General features: G+C 43.5%; 1 protein-coding gene across 3 annotated transcripts in view; it reads right to left on the bottom strand.

Annotated features, from left to right (window-relative positions):
• The window catches only part of Stacl (SH3 and cysteine-rich domain-containing protein), a 70,590-nt gene that overhangs the window by 4,521 nt on the left and 40,832 nt on the right, over positions 1-25,237 (bottom strand). Inside the window, exons 3-10 of one of the 3 annotated variants that reach the window (XM_076828064.1) lie at positions 22,209-22,465; positions 20,824-21,216; positions 19,873-20,129; positions 18,871-18,982; positions 8,183-8,337; positions 7,946-7,996; positions 7,069-7,340; positions 4,284-4,442 (exon numbers count right to left, since the gene is read on the bottom strand). In XM_076828064.1, coding sequence (XP_076684179.1) covers positions 4,284-4,442; positions 7,069-7,340; positions 7,946-7,996; positions 8,183-8,337; positions 18,871-18,982; positions 19,873-20,129; positions 20,824-21,216; positions 22,209-22,465 — 1,656 coding nt within the window. The remainder of the gene's footprint in view (positions 1-4,283; positions 4,443-7,068; positions 7,341-7,945; positions 7,997-8,182; positions 8,338-18,870; positions 18,983-19,872; positions 20,130-20,823; positions 21,217-22,208; positions 22,466-25,237) is intronic. The other 2 variants (XM_076828066.1, XM_076828065.1) reach the window with 2 other exon arrangements.

Raw genomic sequence — 25,237 nt, 5'->3', positions numbered from 1 at the left:
ATCACGTTACAACACCACCACCAATTCCGCCTTTCATTCTCCAGCAATTACAAAAAATATCCTTCCTCAAAAAAAAAAAAAGAAAAAGACAGTCGAATCCCCAAACCAACCCCCACTTCCCCGCTAAATAAACTTCCTCACCACCCTTCTCAGTCAAACACAATTTCAGCTCCACCCCATTTGCCCCCTAAAAAATCAATCATCCAAAAAGCACTCTCCCAGCTCAAAAAAGTACGAAAACAGCCCCACGCCCATGAACCACCCTCATCAATCTCAATTCCTCTCGCATTCCCACCCCATCGCCCCAGGCAGTTTTCTGTTTCCCAAAACTTTCGAGTGTCCAACTGTTCCTCCTACACAAAAACCCTTCCCACGCCCCCCCCCCAAAAAAACCGAGGAGGGAGATAGACGGCCAGCGTCTCCACGTCGATGCCCGATGCTTTCCGTTCGATTTCGCTCGTGGGCAGTGCAGAGAGTCGACTTTCAGTCGCGTGGAACGCGCCACATCCGGGGTCATCGCTTCCGGTTAGCGCCGCGATAATGTGGCTCAGGCTGCCTCGGGTACGAGGTGGAGGGTGCCACCTGGGTCATCAGCACCAGAGGCTGCCCGAAAGGCCTGGTCCCGGACATCGATCCGCCGCTGCCTCTTCCTGGTCAACGGAATTGCAAACGATTCCAGGGTGATTCCCCGTTCAAGGCCCCCTTCAATCCCGCCGTTTTCTCTCTCGAATGGGACTGATCGGACCCCGATTGGTTAAAGGACCCAGTGTTATTGCTTAGCTCGCTTTGTTAGTCGGCGGGATTCCCCGCGGTCCGTGGCGCCATCTGGCGGTGGTTTTTCGAGTTATGAACGTGGCGCTGCCTGACGCTCCTTCTGCGCTCTTGCGGTTACAGGTTAGGATTCCCCATGGGTCTGCTCTGTTTCTGGTGCTTCGATGTTCCCTTTTCTTTTTCAGATTTTATTTTGCTCCTCGCAATTCAGATTCGTTAGTCTATTACAGCCATTTTAGTCGAGCGGAGGTTGACGTGGGTGGTTTATTTATTTTATTTTTTGGGGGGAGAATTTTGAATCATTTGTTACTGTTTATACTGGGTTTCGTGTGGTGAAACTCTGTGGCGGTTGATTTAGTTTAGAATTTAAGTAAAGCGGATGGAATGTCTGTATTAATGTTTTTGGCCAGACTGTTCTAACCAGCTGGTCGATATCCACACGATCATCGTTCGCAGATGGTGAAGCTGCGCGGTTTCTGATTCCTCTTTCGAAAATACGTCGAAGATGTGGAATGCATTTTTCTTGCGCGACGCTTCGTTTTTGAGAAAGTCCACGGTTAAGTTGGTAGCGCGCATGGCGCTCGATATAAATGTTTCAGTGGTAGAACATATCGAATCTGAAGCTCTGCTATGTCTCAAAGGGGGAAAAATGAAACGTACATCCTGTAGAAAATTAATACGGAAGCACTGAGGGTTGTTTCAACAATTTTTAATACCATTTTTTTTTTAAATAAATCTTTTGACGAATGAATTGCATTCTATACTTTCGCCTTGTTTTTAAAAAAATAATGCTACAATATAATTTTGAAAATTATATTTGAAAAAATTTTATTCCCCACTTTCGACTTATTTTTGAATGAAGAGCGAGTCTGTTATTTTTTTGCACAACGAATTACTCTGCACTATGTGTAATTGTTTCAAGAATATGTTGGCTTAAATATTTGTTAAACACTTCGCAGAATTAGCTACGGTTCTGCGTTCGATTGTTATTAAATCCGACACTAGTCAGCAGGCGGGGGTGAAAAAGCTTCCACGAGACAGGAATCGCGGAAAAATATTTCTCTCGTCGAGGGAAACCCACAATGATGAGCTTCGTATTGTCGATTCTTAATCGCGCCTCTCGAGGGCTGGAGGCCCTCGAGAAAAGCTCTTACAGACACCTTGAAGGAGGGTTCGCGAAGATCCTCGAAAAGATAGCGCGATAGCCCTTGAAATTTTCCATTTTTCTTTTGCCGGATGCAAATGTGCAGAAACACATTTCAAAGCGATGAATAAATTTCTAATAATTACCCGACAACCCACTCTTTGATTTTTGATAATAAAAAATAGAAAATAATTTTTATAATTTATAGAAGCCTGATGTTACTGCAATTATGTAACTTAATATTCAATTTACAGCTAAAAAAAAATATAACAGAATTAAAAGGAAGAAGAAATAATAATATTCAAATTAATTAAATGTTCCTCCTATAATTATGTAAAATAATTGTCTTCATAGTAGAAAGCCTCTCCCAACAATATCAGCTGTAGTAATAGCATTTAATTCAATGAATACAATTGAAAAGAAATAATTTTTTAAATGTTGCAATTAATATTCTGAATAGCAATTGAAAAGATGCTCTAAAGGGACTCGACACCTTCGTTAAAGTTCAGTTCCCCTTGCAAAGATCGAGCGGACGATCGGAGGTTCGGATGGAAACTCGATGATCCGAAGTAACAAATGACGACGCTCCTAGATCACTCGATAAACACGCGGATCGCTAATGGACGATCCAATACGATCCACTTAACTCGATTCCTCTCCGGATATCGAGGGTGAATAAAAATTTACGATGGCGCGGGTAAAGGGGAAGAATGAAGATGAAGTAGGAGAAGAAGAAGAACAGATAGAGAGAACACCAGAGAGAGTGTGAGAGAGAGAGAGAGAGAGAAGAAAATAGAAAAAAAGTGAAGTTACGAGTCATGTCCCTGAAGAAGACAAGCATTCTTATTTTGATTACAAAAAAAAATAAAAGAAAAGAGAACAGGGTTACATGGGATCTTGAAGCAGAGAATTGGTTCGTTGCAGATTCATGTACCCACTTCAGGTGCTCGTCTTGTAATTTCATTGGAAGTTTATGGATTTTTGGATATTTCTAATAATATTTCTGCGTACATTTTTTTTACTAAAATTGTTATGGTAAAAATGAAGTGTAACAAAGTCTGCATGGAAATGACTACCTAGTAATTTATTGATTTGAAGAAGAAATGTTACAATTCAATGTAAAAGAATAAATATAAATTTCAATTTTTAAAAAATTAAAATTTTTTAATTTTTGAAATACCTAATATTTTTCTACCAGCAATCTTATTTGGCAATAATATCTGTAACAAAGGATAAGAAATATCACGAATTGTGAAATAGAAGTTATTATGCCTGGACAAGTGTTGAGTATTAAGATTTCTAATCTTGGAATTATACAATTTAAAGTAATTAGTGAATGTGTTTGACTGATATAAATTTTAAATAAAGAAAATGCTCTGAATTATGTCAAACTGAAAGAAGAAAATTGATCTGCAGCCTAAGGATAATGAAATTACAACACTGTGCAAAAGAAACTTGAGTCACTTTCCGCCCTATTTTTAGAAGGACTTAAAAACCTCGAAGACTTTATGCTTTCAATTATTAGTCATGAGAGTTCCCTACACATGTGTGTTAATTACAGTATAAATTCTCAAACTGTGGGGTTGGGAATCCTCCACAAAGCATGGGGAGCAATATTACGACTCGAAGTTAACCAAAAACCATATGTGATCTGCAGTTGTAGTTTTAATTATATTTATTTTAATTTATCTGGTTTATTAATAACTATTTCAATCCCACTGCAGAAGCAGCCAAAGCTCGCAATTTCGAAAATACCACTCCTATTATTAATTCCGATAAAACTTCATTCTCCATTATTAAACAAGAAACTGGAAACCTAGTAATTAATATAAATCATCCCCCATATTAATTCAAAATACTAGCAACCAAATTACTTCACTTCTGCCATTTGTACCCCAGACCACCACTACAGACAGCAATATGAAACTGATATTACCATCCAGAGTCTCAAATTATCTTTCCCCCTTCAAAACTTCAACAATTAAACAAACTTATAATTACATCAGCGTTACATATAACTTTTACACCACTGTTACCGCGCACCTCTTCGTCGCAGTCGAAATCTATATTCAAAACCGAGCTTCGGACAACATTCCCATCTTCGAAACTTCTGAAATAATTCAGTAGCTCCTACATGCCACCCTAAATGGTCCCCAGGCTGTCCCAAAGTTTGAGAATCCACTCAAGTCGTCACTTCAATCAACCTTCATAGCTCACCTACTTATGAGCAATTTCGTTTGCACAGTGGGATGCACCTGATCAGCTTCCCAGGGGCAATTTCAAGAAACACAGTCGCGCATGTAGGTTTCCCCAATATTGGGGAGCGAGCTCTGCTTCAAGGTCGAGAGGAGTTGGTGCTGTGCCTTACCAGAGGTGGACGAGGAACAGGGGTGGGAGGAGGCCCTCGCTGACGAAGGTGCTGCACCGGAGGGAGGATGATCTGCTGTGGGAGGCGTAGGTGGTGAGTTTGTCGAGTTTCCACGGATCTCGCCTGCCTGCTTCAGCACCTGGTATATGGCGTCCACGTCTGGCCACACGTGATAGAGAGACAGCAATGCAAAAGCACACGAGAGACATCAAACGTGGTGCTTATCATTTCTTTCTGTTTCCTTCATTTTATTCTCCTTTTTAAATTTATCGCTTGAAGCACAGGTCTCTTGGACAACAAGTGCCCTTAATTGTTAAATACTTTGCTGAGGCCTTTGATCTTTTTGCTTGAATGGTTGGGTTGTGTCAATGTTTAGGGAAGAAACATGGTTTCTGATTTAGTAGGGAAAGAAGAGATGTTTGAGCAATGGTGTCCTTGTGTTTCTTCATTGCTGAGACGCTGTGTACAGGATGTCCCAAAATTTCGGGACTTTTCGGGACAGGCAGTATCCTGATGCAAAAAGGCATCGAAAAGTCCTTTACCGTTTTGCGATCCGAGGCTTCGTTCTCGAGATATTCATAGTTGAACATGAGCGGTCCAAGTTCCGGAGCGTGGAGCAGTGACCGCGCGCTCAGCTGACTCGGCTTTAAACTGCGCGCCCCGGAACTTGGACCGCTAACATTCAACTGTGAATATCTCGAGAACGAAGCGTCGGATCGCAAAACGGTAAAGGACTTTTCGATGCCTTTTTGCATCAGGAAGCCTACTGCATGTTCCGGGAAGTCCTGAAATTTTTGGGACACCCTGCACGAGGGTGAGAATAATATGTTTGGTGAGTGAAGAAATGAAGAAAGTGTTCTTCTTTGCCTTTCCGTGACGAGGTGGGCAAAGAAGCTCTTATCTTCCTTGTTGGAACAGTGTGAACGAAGGGAAGGAAGTAAATTGTACTTGAGAAATAAAGAAAACAAAGGGTTAATCAATAATGCTAACTCTGCTGTCTTAATTAACACCTTCATCGAACACAGGAGAATTATGAGTTTAAAGACACTTGTTGCTCCAAGCACCAATGCTTCCCATTGGAAATGAAACTTCCTTGCCACGCATTGACAAATGCATCCGGTGTCCGTTCAAAATCACTGAAGCTTGGCAAATTTAATTCTACCACAGTACCGCGAAGTAAAAAAGTGTGTAACTTCCATATGAAATCCCATGTCATTCCAAGATGACTAGTGCGCGCGACACAATTGCCATCGATCGTTCGGTGGATATGCTCACTCTGACGTCAATTAAAGTAAATCACGTTGAAAGGATTAACAGCATATAACAAGCCGCAGTTTAATTCGCGGTTTGGCGGCGGCCCTTTGGGGATCCACGAATAGTTCTCGACACGACTAACCCACATTTGATCCAGTGATCCCAGTGTTGACATATCCCTGTCCAGAATTATTCCAGTATCTCCCAGATCACCCAACAGTCACGTTCCCCAATCAAAGAATTCAAGCCCTGTACCATTTCTTCTCCGCCCTCCCAAAAATTTCAAACTCTACCCAAACATTAGTAATTGATTGCCGAGGACCCCGAAACACGGGGAGAAATATCGTTCCCGGCGGTCACCCTTAAGGGGAACACCCCCAACTACCTTATCAATAATTCAACTGGACTCATAAATATAAAAAAAAAAAAATTCCTTCGGAGAACTTTCAGCGAATGGACCAAGGGGGCTGCTTCGTCCGAAAATAACAATTTTCCGTAACTTCGCCGAGCACCTTTCCGCGCAAATGGGTCCAATCAGACTTAATAAACTCCGAACGACCGAATTGTCAGCTTCAGCGACTCTGAACGTAGACAACGCCGGCAATGGACCATATAAAACGCCGGGTGTTTCGTGGGAAGGCGACCTTTCTCCCATCCCTACAGCCTCTTCCCTTTCCGTTATTCGCTCCGCGCGCGGCGAAGGGGCGCGAGAAGAGAGGGCTGAAGGCTCGACTCGATTACTTTCCCGTGGATTGTTTCGTTAATTGCGATGGACACCTACTGTTCGCAGGTTCGCTCTCGTGCCTTATCGAGAGGCTACCGATGATGTAGTGATTGTTGGGCGGGGGTGGTGGGGGGTGGCGAGGGTAGGGGGGCGTAGCTGAGCCGACCGCGGTTGGCCGACGTGAAGAGACGAGGAGCAGAGCTTCGTGCAAAGTTGATCCTCCAGAGACGCTTTGTTTTCTCCTTCTTTTTTTTCCGTTCGCCTCGACTGATGGATCGATCGATGCTGTTCATAACGAAACCGAGCTCCCCGGAGGGCCATAGAATTACCGATTTGGCTGAAATTATCCGAAGTGGAAGAAGAAATCGATGGCCCTTGCGAGAAGTTCCAAGAAAGCATTGCCCCAACTTTGTGAAATAAAATCAAGCTACCCCGGCCGAGGGAAGCCCCGGAAACTTACCTTCCCGTTTGCTTAATTGGGCCCAATTATATTTAGATGATTCAGTTGTGCTTGAGTTGCTTCGATCCCGAATCGACTTGCCACCGATCTCTTCTTTTCTTCATTTTAATGCTCAACCTCCCTTAACTTCCTCACCCTCCCCACACGAAATATCCCCAGAAAAATGTCCTCAGTCTCGCTCGTGACAGCATCGATCGTCCCCGACAACAAGAGAGAAAGACAGGGGAGAGAAAGATAGGAAGAGAGAGAGAGAGAGAAAAAAGAGAAAAAAACTCGCGCGTCGGCGAGGCAAGAGAACCAGATGAACCCTCCTCGAGGCCGACAGTCCCAAACTGGTTCGTACTTACTGTGCTCCGCCGCTGGCGTCTCGTCCACCTGGGCCTGCGTCTTCTGCCGGCGCAGGAGGGGAATCCCGCCGCTCTTCTTCGGCGCCAGGCTCGGGCACATGGCCGGCTGTACCAGGTGGATGCAGTCCGTGTGGGCGTTCGCCTTGCAGCCCCGACACCTCACGCCTTGGCGGCTATGCCCGCGGAGCACCTGGCCACAGGCGTCGCACGGGGTAATCTTTCGATAGGTGTACTCGCGCCAGGTGTGGCCACCCTCGGAGTCCAGGCTTTTTCTGGAACATGAAGCTCGATGTAGAGGTGTAGTGGCTAGGGTGAATATTAAGGTGGCGCTTATTTATAAGTAACGAATTTTTTTGTATTTCGTTGCTTTCAACCCCTAGAACAATGCCGTTTGATAAAAAAATAGTAAAAGTTTATTGCAATTCGGACAACAGGAAAGGGTGCCAGGCCGTAAAGTTTAGAATCCATCAATAGATTGAATTTGAAGAATTTCTCGAAAATGGTAAGCCCTATCGAAATTTTGTTTAAACAACATTGAAAGAGGATTCAATTTTCTACAATTACTGTCGATATAATTTTTTCGTGATTCTAACCAGTTTTTAGATAATAGCGTTTGAATACAGAGTGGTCCGCAACGCGCATAGGTGGGGGTGCGAATTGCGGGCGTCCAATATCTTTGACAAGAGGGATGCATAATGATCGATGTAAGAGGGAATTCCCTATCTTCTAGAAGGCAAAGTTGCGGGCACTTCAATATTTATGTAATAAAATTCCCCGATTAATCTCAAATCCCTAGACGAACGAGGCTAGCCTCTACTTTAATTATAAACTAAGTATTGATACAGTAGTTGCGCACATGAGAAGCACGGGTCTTTACCTGGACATGGCGACCACCGTCGAAACAGCATGGTACATCGCCTGTTTTCCTCTGTGTTAGTCGTGCATTCACAAAACAACAATTCCAGTTATTTAAACAACCTCTAAACGGCACTGTTAATAAAACACTAGAGGAACAGAAAGCAAATTAAGAAAGAAACGATATCTTATGAAGACACACGTGCCGCCCCTAGAGTGAACTTCCGTTTTAAGAAAAGATTCTAGAAAATAAACTGACTTGTCCCCCGACGGCGGGGTTGGCGGCGAGCTCGTCTTCAAGCTTTTGAACGCTTTCAGCCATTTGTGCTTGGTGCTTCCGGTCGAGCCGTTCGACATCTTCCGGCCGCTCACCCCATCCGGTTGCCCAGCTTCTCCACCGCCGAACAGCTCTTTCTAAAATCCAAAACGAATGCTCGGTAAAATATCTGGCTCAATAAACCAAAGAATTATTTATTGTTTAAATAAATTTTTCAATCATTGGGTCGATTTCTTCCCTAGTGCAGAAAAATCGCAAGGATACTCTCGCCCGATTATGTTTTTAATTTGCATTTAGTAATTTAGTGCCTTTTTTCATTTTTTTTCTTTCAAATTTATTCGCAGTGAATTTATGCTCCGTCATTTTTCATCTTCTGCTTGTTTTTTTTCGTTGCTAATGTACCATCGTTATCTGGTTTTGCATTATAAAATTGCTGCCTGGATTATGTTCGTTAATATTGTCACTGAGTATTATATTTTAATTTCCTGAGTGTATCGGACGGCTATCATCGGGCGGAGAACGCCGATGCGCGTTCAGAGAACACGTTCATCAAACGCGACGAAGAGACTCCCGCACGCGATTTATGCGTCACGTTTACATCTCGCAGATTGCCATCTAAACGGTTAAATAATTTATATTTAATAAACGAAAGCCACTTCCCACCCCCGCAAATCGCTCAGAATTCACTGCTCCACTACTTTCACTCAATAAATTCCCAAACTTTCTTCTTATTTACCATTTTCACTGCTTCTCTATTCCTGAAAGATTTTCTACAAAATACACCCAATGACTACTTTGGGTAAAATCATAGAATTCTGGTAGGTAAAGAAAAATCGAATTTAATAACGGAAGATAAAAGTGCCGTCGCTTTGTGAAATATTGAAAGTCGGCTGAATGGTAACGTGTCCAGCTTTGGGACAGAGAACTCGTCACTTTCGGCGATGCAAATTGTCACATTTCTGCACGAGTTGTTTGACGGGCCGCGGACGACCAACTGAGTAAATAGATGTCGAATAAAAAGGGAAGCCAGCTCGGTTTTAATGCGACGAAGGAGCTGGCGCGTTAATTGGATTTGACAGAGAACACCTGAACGTCCACGGTGGCATGCGTGTTCATTTTTTCTTCCATTCGATGCCCGTCTATTTTTATTAGCCTTTGAACAAATTACCCGTGAGTAACTTCTCTGTGCCCAGCTGGAGAAACTTGAAGAAAAGAATCGCATAGCATTGAAAAAGTTGCTTTGAATAAAAAACGATTTTTGAAAATAATGGCACAAAGTACTAAAAAATAATTTCTTAAATATCTCATACCATCTGGCGTTCACTTTTTGAGAAATTACAGACGCTTGAAGGGGTTGCTTCGAGTAGGAAAATTGTTTTAAATTAATTAGAAAATTTTGGAAAAAAATATTCTCCGGGGTGGAGAAATTTTGAAGAAGAATTTTTATAAGGTCAGGCTAAATATAAAATTTCTGATATCGTAAAAGAAGGCTTCTAAAATCACCCTCTAATTTTTTTAAAAAATCCTGTGGCCCGTGGTAAATTGTTTTAAATTAATTAGAAAAATTTGGAAAAAAATATTCTCCGGGGTGGAGAAATTTTGAAGAAGAATTTTTATAAGGTCAGGCTAAATATAAAATTTCTAATATCGTAAAAGAAGGCTTCTAGAATCACCCTCTAAATTTTTTAAAAAGTCCTCTGGCCCGTGGTAAATTGTTTTAAATTAATTAGAAAATTTTGGAAAAAAATATTCTCCGGGGTGGAGAAATTTTGAAGAAGAATTGTTCATAAGGTCAGGCTAAATATAAAATTTCTAATATCGTAAAAGAAGGCTTCTAAAATCACCCTCTATTTTTTTTAAAAAAATCTTGTGGCCCGTGGTAAATTGTTTTCTATTTAGAAAATTTTGGAAAAAAATATTCTCCGGGGTGGAGAAATTTTGAAGAAGAATTGTTCACAAGGTCAGGCTAAATATAAAATTTCTAATATCGTAAAAGAAGGCTTCTAAAATCACCCTCCAAATTTAAAAAAAAATCCTGTGGCCTGTGGTCCACTTTATCTAAAAAAATCAATGACATTTATATAGATGCAATTGCGTCGGTAGTGATTATTGAAACACTCGATTAGTCCAATTACCTGGACCCCACTATTTTGCTAACTAATTGAATTATTAATTAATATTATCGTGAAACGAAGTCAGCAGCTGCATTCATTTGTATTAGAAATAGTTTTCTTTTCATCAAATAGTTAAATAAAAACTGTCCTTACTGCATAGCTTAATTGCAAATTAATTCAACGATCGATGGAATGTTTTAATAACTACGTGTCACCAGATGTTCCTAATTCAAGCCATACTGAATAGTATTGTTGGGAATCGGACTACTATTGATTTCGAACGGACTGCCATGTACATATTATGCTATTGTATCCAGGATTGGATATATTGTGGTGAGTCCATTCATAAAGAGACTGGAGGTGCATCGACCACACGAGCAAGCTGTATTCAATGTTATCTTAAAACACAGTGTTCAGGAGAGTTGTATAGAGCACTATACAGCATAAACAAATATCAATGCCACTGAAGGAATATGGAGTCCTTCCAATTTTTAAATAAAATGTTACAATTTATGAAAGAATACTAAGTAACAATTAATGTTCAACATTGACGTTAATTATGAGGTAAGTAGTTGAATGAAATTTCTGACAAATATTCTTTAACTGAGAAGAGAGGATGTTATTTTGATCGAGAGAGAGAAATTTTAATACGCCATTGTATTAAGGAATTCATTGATTCAAAGGGAAAGTGGAGGGTGGGAGTGGGAGGGTGAAAGTGCATCAACCGCGTGATATTTCAAGAATGGAGATTCAGAAGGCTGTGGATCCCCCAGAGTTTATAAACTTCCAAGGTCCTCAACGTACAGGTCGTTAAAAAAATTCAAAACTCAACAAGTTCAAAATTTCCAAGTAGCTTCAGTAATTCGTAACTTGCAAGACCTTTACGATTTTCAAACAGTTAAAAAAATTCATGAATCAAAAAATTCCAGGATTTTTCAGGTTTCCGAAGTTCCCGAAGCATCAGTAATTCTCAAAAAATCAACTTTTCACTGGACGTGTGCAAAGTCAGAAAAGAGGGTTGAAAACGTTCGCGAGGCTAAAATTTGAATCTTTTAATATTTTCTCCCCAGCTCTCAAGCACTTCTCAACGAACATATTTGCGTTCCCGAGTTCCCGAGTTTCCAAAATCTGCGTCAAAGAGACTCGACCAGCAACGGCAACAGACACCCCCGTCCTCTGTGAATCGACTCACGCGGTTCGCGGTTGCAAGCAGAGAGAAGCATAGAAGCACAAGAACACAAAAGCACGACCAAGTGAGTGGGAACCTAAAGCGTGTCCCCCGACGCCGCTCAGCCCAGCCGTCCCACAATGCACCACGCGGGCGACGCACGGAGCGCACAAAGGGGCCCTCAGAAGAGTCCATTCTCCCTGGGCAGGTAAAAAGCTCTCCCTTGGACGGTCCGCCAGCAGAAGCGCACGACGACGCATTCCAGTGGACACGTGCCTCGAACCGTGCCCGCCACGTGTCAACGAACCCCCACACAACGCACCACAACAAGACCCCGAGCCTTGCCACGTGACCAGTCCCCCCATAACAACCGCGTAGCGATCGGCCGAGATTAGGCCGAGGCATCACTGACCCCCACAAAGTGTACACCGATGCGTGACGACAGCACCACTATCCCCGCCTCCGGGGCCCGCTACCAATGCCCTGGGCACAGGACCACCTAGCCTAACCACAGGCAGCTGCATAGCAACAAACACTGCTCCCCTCCCCGCGTAAGGAGCAACGCCGTGGCAGTCGCTAATCGGGGAATAGCGTTCGTTCATGGCCTAGCCCCTGGCGGAGGTGGGCCAGGACGACCCGGACCCAGGATGGACGGGGCTGAGGCCAGGCGGTGCAGGTGTCGACGGGGGATACTAACTACTCGTGTGCGCAACGTTGTCCAACCCATTCTCGCGAGGACCACAGAGGCTGCTCCTGCTGCCCTGACCTAGGAAGGCGGACTCGAACCACGGGAATGGATTTTCAGACGGCGGCGTTGAACGGTGACCCAGTTGGGAGGGCGCATGTCGCGCGATTGCGCGCCGTATTTATTCGTCTTCCGTGGATGGTCGGTGTTTCTGGCCGGCGCCCGCGGCGCGCCAAGCTCCTCTGCTTTGACTTTTCGCGCCACGGCGCTTCGAGGACTCTTGAATGGCTTCACGGGGGACTGCGGTCGTGGTGAGGTTTGGGAGAGGGGGAGGTTGGTTGGTGGGGAAGGGTTTTTGGCTGGATGGGGTTTTGAATGGTTTGGGGGTGCTTGAGTTCTTTGGGGATTTCGGCGGAGAAGCTTTCAGGGGTGCTTTGGGATGTTTTTGATCGGCAAGGGTAGGTTTTTTAGGGTTCGGGGTTTGTGGTGGTGTGAAGGGTTGCGGATGATTTGGGGACGGATATAATAAGTGGAACCCAGTACCTTTGAGAAGATTGATGGAGGAATTTTGAAAAAGTACTTGGGGTATTTTTGATGAGAAAAAGTAGGTTTTGTAGGTTTCTGGGTTTGTGGTGGTTTCAAGGGTTTTGGATGATTTGGGGACGGATATAATAGGTGGAGTACCTTTGAGAAGATTGATGGAGGAATTTTGAAAAAGTACTTGGGGTATTTTTGATGAGAAAAAGTAGGTTTTGTAGGTTGCTGGGTTTGTGGTGGTTTCAAGGGTTTTGGATGATTTGGGGACGGGTATAATAGGTGGAGTACCTTTGAGAAGACTGATGGAGGAATTTTTAAAAAGTACTTGGGGTATTTTTGATGAGAAAAAGTAGGTTTTGTAGGTTGCTGGGTTTGTGGTGGTTTCAAGGGTTTTGGATGATTTGGGGACGGATATAATAGGTGGAGTACCTTTGAGAAGATTGATGGAGGAATTTTGAAAAAGTACTTGGGGTATTTTTGATGAGAAAAAGTAGGTTTTGTAGGTTTCTGGGTTTGTGGTGGTTTCAAGGGTTTTGTATGATTTGGGGACGGATATAATAGGTGGAGTACCTTTGAGAAGATTGATGGAGGAATTTTGAAAAAGTACTTGGGGTATTTTTGATGAGAAAAAGTAGGTTTTGTAGGTTTCTGGGTTTGTGGTGGTTTCAAGGGTTTTGGATGATTTGGGGACGGATATAATAGGTGGAGTACCTTTGAGAAGATTGATGGAGGAATTTTGAAAAAGTACTTGGGGTATTTTTGATGAGCAATGGTAGTTTATGCTACGACATTTTTGATTTTTTTTAAGAGGTTTTGGATGATTTTATGCCGTGTTATGTGGAGTACCTTTGGATGGCTTTTGGGAAGATTGATGAAGGTATTTTTGAAAAGTACTTAGGGCACTTTTGACGAATGCTTCGAATGTTCTGAGACTCTTACAATTTGCATGGGTTCTTGAGCAATTTGTGAGGATGTCAGGTGGAGTACTTTCCAGTGGTTGTCATTCAGTAGTTCCTGAATACACTTTGGGGTATTTTTGAGGATTAAGAGTGGTACTTTTGATACTTCGTGAATCCTGCTAGCAGGTGAAGAACTCTTGACTGGTCTGGAGAAAGTTTGCGAAGATGTCTTGGATTACTTTCTGATTGGAGAGTCTTCATACTTCATTTAGTAATTGGAGCACTTCGAGCCACGATTTTCAGAATACTCAATCACAAGAACTGCTGACTATTCACAAAATAGACAATAGGCAGCTCACTTAACCCCGAGAAGACACTAATAGCATTAGAGTAGGTTTAAGTATCCTAGAATAATCCAGATAATTGGCACCCCTTTTAACACTTTGATGTCACAGGTGACTGAGGCAGATCTCAAGCATTTGACAAAATACTTACAGCCGAATCCCTTCTGAACCTTCCCAATGAATAATAATACGCTTAGCAGCTTCAAATATCTTAAGACAAATTCCCCAACTAGGTCACCCCTAAACACCCCAGAGCTATTAAACATTTTACAGCACTTCCTTATCATCTAATAATTTTCTAATAATTCCCCTGCCTTTAAATGCCACTGTAATCTCAACAATCGAGACACTTCCAACATTTTAGTACTCCACCAGAGTTTCTAATAGTTCTCAAACATTCCACGAAAATCTCGGCGACAAACTTTCCAACTATCGAAAGTGCCTCAGTCGTTAGAACTGTTTCTGAATATTTCAGCACCCCCACCGACACAGATTTTTGAATAATTTAAAGCATCGTTGGCCGCTGGTGCCCCCCTGAATATTTCAAAGAAGTGCTGATAATTGGGCCGTTTGTTCAAATCGTCTGAAGAGATCGCTGCATATTTGAAGAAAGCGTTATGGGCCTGCACCAACTATTGAAACTTCTTTCACCCTTCTTGACTCTGCTTTCGAGGGCTGTCACCCCGGGCGGGTAAATATATATCTCCCTCTTTCACCCTCGATTTCTGCGACGCAGAGGAGAATAGGTCAACGCCTAATGCGAAGGAAATTGCTAGGACTGGTCGAAGCGGCCAATTATCGATACCTGGACAGCTTGTTCCACGGACACTCGTATCGGGTGGCCGTCGACAGGTCCATTAGGACCCGTCTTGTTGAAAATTTCACGACTTGCCCCTAATATCGATCCCACGCCACCCTGTGCGAGTTAGACGATTAAACGAGCTAGCTGTAATCTGTGATCTCCACGTCTACGTAACTCGGTTCTAAGGGGCTGCTGGATTGCTCCAGCCCTCCGCGACTGAATATCTATACGTGTGTACCTACTTCGCGGGGCAGAATGGCGGGCAAAGTTTGGTAACTCGGTGCACTCCAGTTTGCACTCCATTGGGGACGATAATTTTCTTTGAGGGCGAATATTTTAGATGAAGAAATATTTGTTTATTGATTTTTAAGGGGTATTTTTTTGGACATTTTTTTAGTTGAGGTTCGTTGTATTTTAATGGTGGGGTAGCTTTTGAGCAGGGGATTTGAATTTTAAATTTGTTAGCTGACAGATACCATATATCGTCAAATTTTTTTTTTTAAAATAGGTAATCAGATTTATATTAGAATTTCGAGTTTTAGATTTTTAAAGTGATTCATACACTAATACCACTGTTATAATAAATTTAGGCATCAGACATTTTGTTAATTTAATTCGAATTTGAGATCCCCAAGGATATTTTTCAAAACCTATTTTTTTTAATAAAGTATCGTGTTCATACAGCTGATCGGATTAAAATAGAATATTTTTAAAATTGAAGAATTTTTAATTTCATCCCTCTTTAACTAAAATTTAGGCTGCTCTGTTTACCTCAAATTAAATCAACCAGGCGCCTCAAAAGTCACCGATTTATAGACTCCAAAAATATTTAGCGATTTATTAACGACTATTCTTTTATTCTCTTTCACCAACCCCCTGCGCTGAGCTCAAAGAAATGTAAAAATGTCGGTTGCAATTCCTATGTTTCCTATTTGCCTTGAGTGGAGCATATTTCATCGTGTTTGGAGTTCTTGACATGCCGCCAGGAGGATCAGACCGGGTCGTATTCAGGAATTTTGCAGACGCTCGAATCGGGCCAATCGTCCTCGACGGAGCCGTGCATTCGATGCGCAAGCACATGCACATATTTGAAAGTCGTGTGGAAATCAATATTATTGAATTCTGTGGTGCACGTTTATCGCGGTGTGTTACATAGTTTGTGTCCAACCGATGCTCGGTCAAATGGAAAATTTCAGGGGAATCCATTTTCTTTTATGCACACCCTTTCTTGCTGTTCTTGCTGGGCAGCTGAATTTAATTACATTTATTTCGTACTATGCATTCTGTTTTACACCCCCCTTTTTATTATTCTTCATTTCTTCATTTCTTCATTTCTTCATCTCTTCATTTCTTCATTTCTTCATTTCTTCATTTCTTCAACGAATTCATTGTATTCACTCTTCATTCGGGCGTTAATATGTGTTTGAGATTTCTGTTAAATTTTTTTGAGCTTTATATTTTGTTTGTGGGAATTTTTATTGAGGAGTTTTCAGGGTTTTATTAGGAGAAGTGAATGGATTTTGTCAATATGTGGTTGTTAGGAAGTTTAACCCCTTAAGGGTTGTTGCATAAACGAAAAATTAAATTTCGATTTTTTTTTGTTTAAGACAAATGCAATGAAAATTCTACAGTTTTTATTTCAATGGATGTTTTAGATGTTAGGGTTGGGGGTAAAGTTTAAATTTTTGGTGCAACTGGTTTCTTTGGAAACCTTTTTCTTGGATTTCTGCTTATGAAATCCTGATGTTTCTAATATCGTTCACCTTTTCTACTTTCTCTTCACCACCACCGTAAGTAGAGTAGACAGTTATATGTCAGACAATGTGAGATTCTGACAATTGCACACAATTGTACGCTTCACTACACTGTATGTAATGAAATCGAAAGGGGCCGCGTAGCACTAACTCTTAAACCGAAAACACTCGTACTAGAAAATTGTGAAAGCATCACAAAATTAGTAGGCATCTCCAACGTTGGAAAATCTATGATACTACCCACATTAATCTCACTTTTGATTTTTGGTACCATTCCTTGCATCACTCTCCTTAAAATACAGAATAACTACTACGAAGAAAGTAAGTGCTCCACTATCCTAAAAATTCCCTCATATTTCCCCATTAATTCTGACACTAAAAGCTCCACAGTACCACAAACTCCACCACACACAGTATCCAACCCCCACCTCGAAAACCCTCAAAGAAGCTTTCCCGTACAATCCACCCTTCCATCCACCACCCCCACTCTTCACCCTCCACAAAACGCGAATTAATCACCCCCCTCATCGCGACTATCTCGTCGATTTACTCACAACTAGGTATCGATTGCCAGTACGCCAAAATTCACCAGGGTACCTCAGTTCCACCTCTTCCTTTTCTACCTGTCGCCACGCGGGTCTCGCGCCCCCCTGGATCCAGGCAGATCCAATAAACCGACGATCCCCCGGGCGCGAAGCGGAGGGCCCGGTCGACGAGCAAGGGCACGAAAGCGGCGCTCGACTGGACGGAAGCTCGGCACTGCACGTGCAGGTGCGGCGGCGAGGCTGGCAAGGTGCATTGTACTTGTTCGCGGCCCGTGGAAGGGAACAATGGGAGAGGCTCGTGCTAATTTTAATCGGCTGAGCCACGACCCTCTCGAGAGTCGAGTGACGCTGCGTGACCAGTTCTCTTTTTCTCCGCTCGATCGACAGTTTCTTTTGTTGCGTCGCGGTTTTAGTGTTCCTCGATTGGCAGCGACGCGTGCCGGGGACAGGGGCAGGCCTGGGTCCGCGGCGGTATTAGTGTCACCGATCCCCCCCTCTCGCGGTCCGAGACGGTTCGAGACGGTTCTAGTGGACGTTGGGGTCATCAGATGAAAAATACTGTATAGTGATAGTGATATTAGTAGTTCTGGAGTGTAGTGCCAGTGTAGTGTTCAATTCTAGTGGTGGTAATGCGTCATTGCGACGGCAGGAGCTGTAGAGTTTGATAGTAGGATTTTACGGCTCTGATACTGGGAGTCCTGAGCAGTGATGCTAGTAGCAGTAAGTCCTAGTATTAGTAGTCTTAAGTGCTAATACCTAATACTAGTATTCCTGAACCTTAATACTATATAGTTACCCTTAAGCTTGAAAACTAGTATCTCTAGACTCTAATACTGTTAAGCCTAGACTTCCATACTATATAGTAGTCCTGAGTGTCAATACTAGTAGTTCTGAGCACTAACACTACGAGTTCTAAGTCCTAATACTAGTAAACTTAAACTCGAATACTACTGTATAGTTGTAAGTATCTACTAATACAAGTAGTCCTAAGCCCTAGTACTAGTAGTCGCAAGTCCTAGTACTAGTAGTCACAAGCCCTAGTATCAGTAGTCATAAGCCCTAATATTAGTAGTCCTAAGTCCTAGTACTAGTAGTCACAAGCCCTAGTATTAGTAGTCCTAAGCCCTAGTACTAGTAGTCACAAGTCCTAGTACTAGTAGTCATAAGCCCTAGTACCAGTAGTCGTAAGCCCTAATATTAGTAGTCCTAAGTCCTAGTACTAGTATTCACAAGCCCTAGTACTAGTAGGCATAAGCCCTAGTATTAGTAGTCCTAAGTCCTAGTACTAGTAGTCATAAGCCCTAGTATCAGTAATCATTAGCCCTAATATTAGTAGTCCTAAGTCCTAGTACTAGTATTCACAAGCCCTAGTACTAGTAGTCATAAGCCCTAGTATTAGTAGTCCTAAGTCCTAGTACTAGTAGTCATAAGTCCTAGTACTAGTAGTCATAAGTCCTAGTACTAGTAGTCATAAGTCCTAGTACTAGCAGTCCTAAATACTAATGCTGGTAATTGACACCGATTCTAGTAGTCCTACTCTCAAATACTAAGACTCATAAGTTCTAATACGTGAAGTCTACTAAGACACTAATTCTAGTAGTCTTAGGCTTTAATACTAGTAGCCCTAGCCCCCAATACTAGTACTCCTAGAATCCAGTAGAATTTTATACAGTTTAATCTTATAAAGCCTGCCCATAAAACGGAACTTTCGTTACTATTTTATACATAGAAGCAGAATGCAAAGAACCGCCTCTAATTGTCGGTGAAAAGCCGCCTTCTCTTTCCACCGTATTTGTTAACGGGTAATATTAATAGATAATACCTGCGCCAGCACAGCCGCGAGGTAGAGCTGCGCCTCTCCGAGCTCGAAACGCTTCATGGAGATATCTTCCTGCAGCTCGGCCACTTTAGTGTAAAGATTGCTTTCGGCGCTCCTGCAATTAAAGAAGGGAAACGGTTTAACGATTCGGGTTTGCCGGGAATTAAAGCGCGAAGGAGTCGAGTGTTCCCCTCCAAGTGGCCGGATAGAATCTCTCGTTGAAAATCGCGCACCACCGTAGCCGGCCTTGCCAGCATTTGATGGATTTAACGAATTACAGGCAAGCGAAACAAGAGGCAATTAGAACGAATCTCTCCTCTTGATATTGCAATTTGTTGAAACTAGTTCGCAGAATCATCCCCCTCGAAAATCCGAGCGAAGAAGATCCTCGTTTGTGTTATAAGAGGGGAGTACAGTCGGAGCAAAGTCAACCGGCCGCCAGAGGCCACTGAGGAGCCACCCCCACCAGTAGCGCGCTCAGGATTTAATCTCGTGGGAGCCGAGTTGAGCGGATAAAAATATTTTTACTACAAATTCAATAAAATTCATTAGGTGATTATAAAAAATTATTTAAACAATAAAATCGACGTTTCTTTTCTTCTTACAAAGCTCTCGAATTACTTTAGTCGCGGATACATCAATCTCCTTTTTCGTTTTTCTATTGGAGCTGCCAAGGCCCGCTCACCTAACCTCTCTATCCCACATCTTCACTCTAAGGTACACAGGAACGGCCCTATTTGCGTTAAATGTGAGAAGGTTTGGTTTGGTAGTCACACACTATGGCAGTAGTAGCTCCTAGTAGTCAAACTGTATAGCAAAGGTAGCTAAGTATTATAGCGGGTATAGTGAGATACTATAACGAAGGTAGCCATGCGTTGTGGTGGTGGTAGCTAAGTTCACTTTCCGTTTACACTACGGACTACCTAGTAGCCCACTTACTGTATTCACAATCTACTATAGTGGGGATGCCTTCGACTCAACTACGCCACTAATACTTCCACTCACTTGCGTTGCATGCGGACCAGGGCATCCAAAGCATTCTGGAGGCGAGATATCTCCTGGTTGAGACCGTCGTGTTCGTGTCGAAGGTCATCCATCATGGGTAGAGTGCTGGTCCCTGTGGGGGCCAGCTCGTCTCTCAGCGAGGGCACCTGATTGATTCTCTCCATCGGCACCTGTTCTGGAGGGCCAGGTGCGACGAACAGGCGTCTGGCTGGCTTCTTCGATGGAGTTGCTGTTGCTGATAGGCTCCGCGCCAGAATCTGGACACATAGCCCTCAGTTTCAGACATCGCATTAAAAGGAAGACACCTTATTAATTGATAGCGCAGTATTTGACTGGGGACTTCTAGGCAATCTTATTCGCAAGTCCATCTGATAAATCTGTACTACCTGTGCGTTAGGCAGGAACACATTATGGGCGACTAATAGTGTATTTAAAATATTGTGGGAGCAGGAAACCCCATAAGAGGGAGCCCGGAATATGGAGGCCTCAGAGGATCGGTTTTGGTGGAGTTGGCTAGGCGACTGGCTGCGGATCCGCAATTATATAACCTATTCCTACAATAAGAGTGGGAGGTGATTAGAAGCTCAAAGTTGCAAAGAAAGAAAATTAATTAGGCGGTATCCTCGAGCAAAGATACTTTGGGCTCCCCTAGTGATAGAGATGGTAGTATCATCACAACCTAAGTTGACTTAAATAGTTCACTTAACACCAGATAATCCCTTTGTACCCTTTCTCAACTCTCCCCCGGAATTACCCATCTAGAACAGCCCCAACTCCCCCAGTTCGCCACGCTTCAGCGACAATCTGTTGCGCTAAATCCCTAACTGCGGCCTAGTGATAAGTACCCGTCCGCCCTAGTTCCTCCCTCCCAAGGACCACTCCTCTCGGGTGGAACGATTCGAACAGTCACCGCGCCATAGTTCAAGGGGCAAGGATGTCTGCCGCACGTACTTGCAGGTCGTTCAGCGGCGCGACGATCTGAGCCTCCTTCACGACGCCCTGGTAGCGTTTCGTCTGCTCGCTGGCCTGCTCCGCGGCGGCCTCCGACACGCCGGAGACGCACTTGCAGGCCAGTCCGCACAGCTCCTCGTAGACTTCGGCGATCTCGCCGAGCAAACCGGGCAGGCATTGGGTCTGGTAGCGCTCGGTGATGGCGTTCGTGGCCCTCAGCTGTAGGACGTACGCGTTGTGCGCCTCGAAGTAGGCGCGCTTCAGCTCCTGGTCGCTCCCGCTGTCGGCCAGCAGCACGGCGGCGTACGCGCGCTTGTAGTCACCCCGAGCGCGCTGCAGCTTCTCCTCGGACTTGGCCACCAGCTGCTCGTAAGCCTCGCGGTGGGTGAACACCTGAAAACGGGAGCAGAGGCAGTTGCCTTTGGTCAGTAGGGAAGGCGTGGTGTTACTGGTACTAGCGGAGTGGCTGGTGGGGTGGGAATGATTGCTTGGTGTACAGTGGTAGTCAAAGGGAACGCATATTTTTATATGGCCACATGATTAACAACTGAATCTATGAGAAATGCATGTTAAGATATAATTCTAATGGAAGTAGCTTATTCTGATGAATCACAGTTTCAACTTTCTTTTCAATACTACTGTAGGAAAATAGAGCTCAATTGATGGTTGTGCATGTATGAGTAAAAATGATATAAGAGCATTTAAGTCCCCGCTGAGAGAAAGAACCCTAACTAGGTATTAGTTGTGAGACATGGAGGGCAGTCTGGGTAATTGATGCTTGAAGTTTGAAGGAATGCATCCTCCAACTGATCATAATGAAGAATATGCCTTTCTTATGCCATCCTCGTTCAAACGAGGCACCGAATAGGCAACACCTGTGCAACCGTGCTGCCCCTAGTGGCACGAATATGGTGCTGAAGATAAGGCTTCATGGTGTGAGAGGTGAAATGTGGCAGGCCAGAATGCAACTTTGTCCTCGGCAGGATATTCTTATCACTGGAATCATCAGAAATGTCCAGATATCCCTCTATAGGTAGCCCATTTAGGCTACAGTGTCCCTCTCCCATGAACAATAGGGCATATCTCCAATAGTGGTGCCTCTGATAAGACAAATACAGTTGCAGAGTTGCACCATGTGAATACAACTCTGCCCTCGCCATCACATCCATTTCACCAGACGCATCAGAGATACACGGATATCCCATTTTGGGGCACTCTCCTAATTACAAGATTGGCAATGCAATCGACGTCCGAGCAGAAGTGTCAGCAATTTTTTGCACGTTTTAACTCGATTCCCATTTGGAACGCTGCGCCAAAGCGTTCTTCCTCATCCACTGCTCCGAGACTCGGGGAAAGGGGTTGTAATAGCGCTCAGGAGTGCTCACCTTTCTGGACTGGAGCTTCCGATGGAAGCTGGCCTCCAGAGTCGGCCTGGACAGCTGTTGCTGAAGGACCGAGGCCAGGTCCAGGTGGGCTACTGCGTCCGCCTCGACCTGGCGCAGCAGGCTTTCCCAGACGCGCCGCATGCCGCCTGAGTCCACCCTCGTCTCCGCGGACCTGCTGCGAAAGTCGTCGACGAGACGTCGTACGTTGACGGAATGGTTCTCCATAGCCACGCCCAGCTCCTGGGCGAACTCTGACACTGTTGGCAGAAGGAGCATGCATGTTAGAGGTGCTTCCAGTAGCCTCCTTCGCTGAAACACCCTGTACGTGAGTACACTAGTTGCTCCATTAGGAGGGAGGTGAGTGTCTGCGCAAATAGGTTCAGTGCATTGTGACCTAGTGGGATTGTGAGTCATGGAATCTTGAGAAACTTGGTTGTTAATTAGAATGTTAGTAGCTGGAAGCTGAATAGTGTTTTTTAAATAGTTTTTTGAGCATGGAGGTACCCAATAGTAGGGTACCTTGGATGGTGTTGAAAGTTATATGGGATTGATAAATTTTAATGTGAAATGGTAAATGTGGAGATCTAATTGTAAGTCAGTTAATTAGTAGATGATGATTGGGCAAGGAAGTTTTAATTAATTTTCGTGTTATGGTGTTGCACTAGCTAGTCTTTCTGCCTTCCACTAGTGGGGGATAGTATTACATGTATACCACTACTAGGGAAATATATGTACATACTGCAGCTACTAGGGAAACTTACACACTACTAGGGAAACTTATATAATACTAGGGAAACGTATGTACTACTAGGGAAACTTATGCACTACTAGGGGAACTTGTACACTCTTAGGGAAACTTATATACTACTAGGGAAAAACAATGAAAGGTTCTGAATGGCTTAAGTTAGATCACAATTACGGACCTTTTTCCTAGAATTAACTCTAGATCAGAATTTCTCATGACGTATGTTCTACTAAACTCCATTATTAACACCAATAATTCAGAAACAATTACAATATACTGCGCGCATCACTGTTTAATGAACACAGCATATTCGTTGGCGATTACCAATCTACCGTCCATTATTAATACCTCGCTATCAGCAACAATCTGATGAATTTCCAATCATCCATAAATATTCATGAATCCGGTAATCCACCAGGACAATTTTCCCAAAACTTTCGCCCGTTAACTAATTTAACAGTCACTAAATTACTTCCAGCGCGGATAGTCTATCTGTTTTTGAAAGTTTAATTGATATCGCTGCTGTGCCCCTTGAAATCGTTAGCTGTCGAACGATACTTCCATCAATGCCTCTGCGGGAACAATGGGAACCATTTATTGGGTTGACTGATACCATGTCAATCCACGGGTAAATTGTTTATTGATACAAGCGCGGCTTTCTGCTCGCCGGCTGTCGAAATATTTGAAGAGAACTCGAAATCTCGTGTACCCAACGGCCACAGGACTTTCCATTCCGCCCCGTCCGATGTATCTGACGCAACGCACCCTCTCCTGCGCTTTCGAGCTCAAACCGTTGAATGATTTTCGGTTCGAGTGGAGCTGTCCAGTCGTTTTAAACGACGTTCGATCCGATTAATTAAATGGAAACGCCGGACGATCGAAAACTTCGCTGTCCGAGGAACAACAGCGTTATTTGGAAGAGAATTGGGGGTACTTGGGAAATCAGTAGAGAGAATCGACACTTCCTTATTCAATTATTCAATCATTTAATTATCCAATTTATTTAACTTTAAACGCTGTTATTATTTGACTGTTCCCATTTAATATTTATTCAACTAGTAGTCGAATTTTTATTGATTTCGTTACTCAAACTACTCTTTCTTTATCTACTTACTATTTGTTTTAATATTTGACCCACGATTTGAAGGAGGAAAGGTAAATAGTGAAGGAAAGAAGAACAGGAAAGGAGAATGCGTTTCGTCCTGAGCCTGCTAGTGGGTATATATACGAATAGGTAGTCGAGGGAGCACTTGCGAGAAAGCGGAGACGGTCGAAATGCCATCTAGCGGCGAGTACGGAAGTATCGTTCCAGATTTCTTTGATCGCTCAATTTCCTATTCATCTAAAAGAGTTTGAATACCCCTCTACCTCCATTCGAACACAATTTATACAGACTAAACTAAAATCACTGCAATTCGCAAGAATTCAGCGAGATCGAGCGGAATCCAACGAGACCCAGAATGATACAGCACTAAATAAAACCAGCGGTCAATTTCCATCCGACATAAATTCATTTTTGACATCCAAACCGCCCGTGCCAAGTAAATCGAATATTTAGACTGCAACCCTGCCCCAGAATTAAAATTCCACACCGCCGCCCCCGCGACAATTAATATTATTATAACAATTTTTGCCGCCAGGTCGGCGCTGTTGTCGCACTTAATATACATCGGCTTCGATCCGTCCGTGAAAAATTCAGATGGAATGAAATGCGAAAGGTCGTCCCGTAATCGTTCGTCGGAAACGGACCCGCGGAGGAACGAAGGGCGCCGTGAAAAATTCGATTGTCATCGTTCAACGCTGGCAGCCCTCGAACGACAACGGAGGCCATTATATTGTGCAGCCGGGCCGTTAACGAGCGCAGGATTGACATTCAATTACGGGGAGGCCCCTAAAAATAGGGTGGAAGACTTAATTAATTCCGTGACGCGGCGAACTTCACGGCGCTCGCACGACACGGAAGCAACTAGGATCACGAAATCGTGGCCTACTATTTTTACCCCGCACGAAGTCGCGATTTGTAGCGAAATGTCAACGTTGTAATTTCTGGGGATTATTTTGGGGTACCTCGTGCGCAGGGGTTTGAATTATTTTTCAAATCCACGGTTTTTCGATTTTTGCAGAAACTTCGGTTTCGATTTCATCTGGGATGAGTTCGTGTGGTAGTTTTGTCTTTTGATTGAATTAGACGGGGTTCCCTTTGTGAAACACGGTAACCGGCGGTTCAATTTGTATCTTTGGATCACCATGACCCACTGGTGACGCCCGTTCTGCTCCATTTAGA

The sequence above is a fragment of the Andrena cerasifolii genome, chromosome 15 (genome assembly GCF_050908995.1).
Source record: "Andrena cerasifolii isolate SP2316 chromosome 15, iyAndCera1_principal, whole genome shotgun sequence".
Lineage (NCBI taxonomy): Eukaryota > Metazoa > Arthropoda > Insecta > Hymenoptera > Andrenidae > Andrena > Andrena cerasifolii.
Note: the sequence above shows the minus strand (reverse complement) of the source record. Positions and strands in the feature narration are given on the sequence as shown.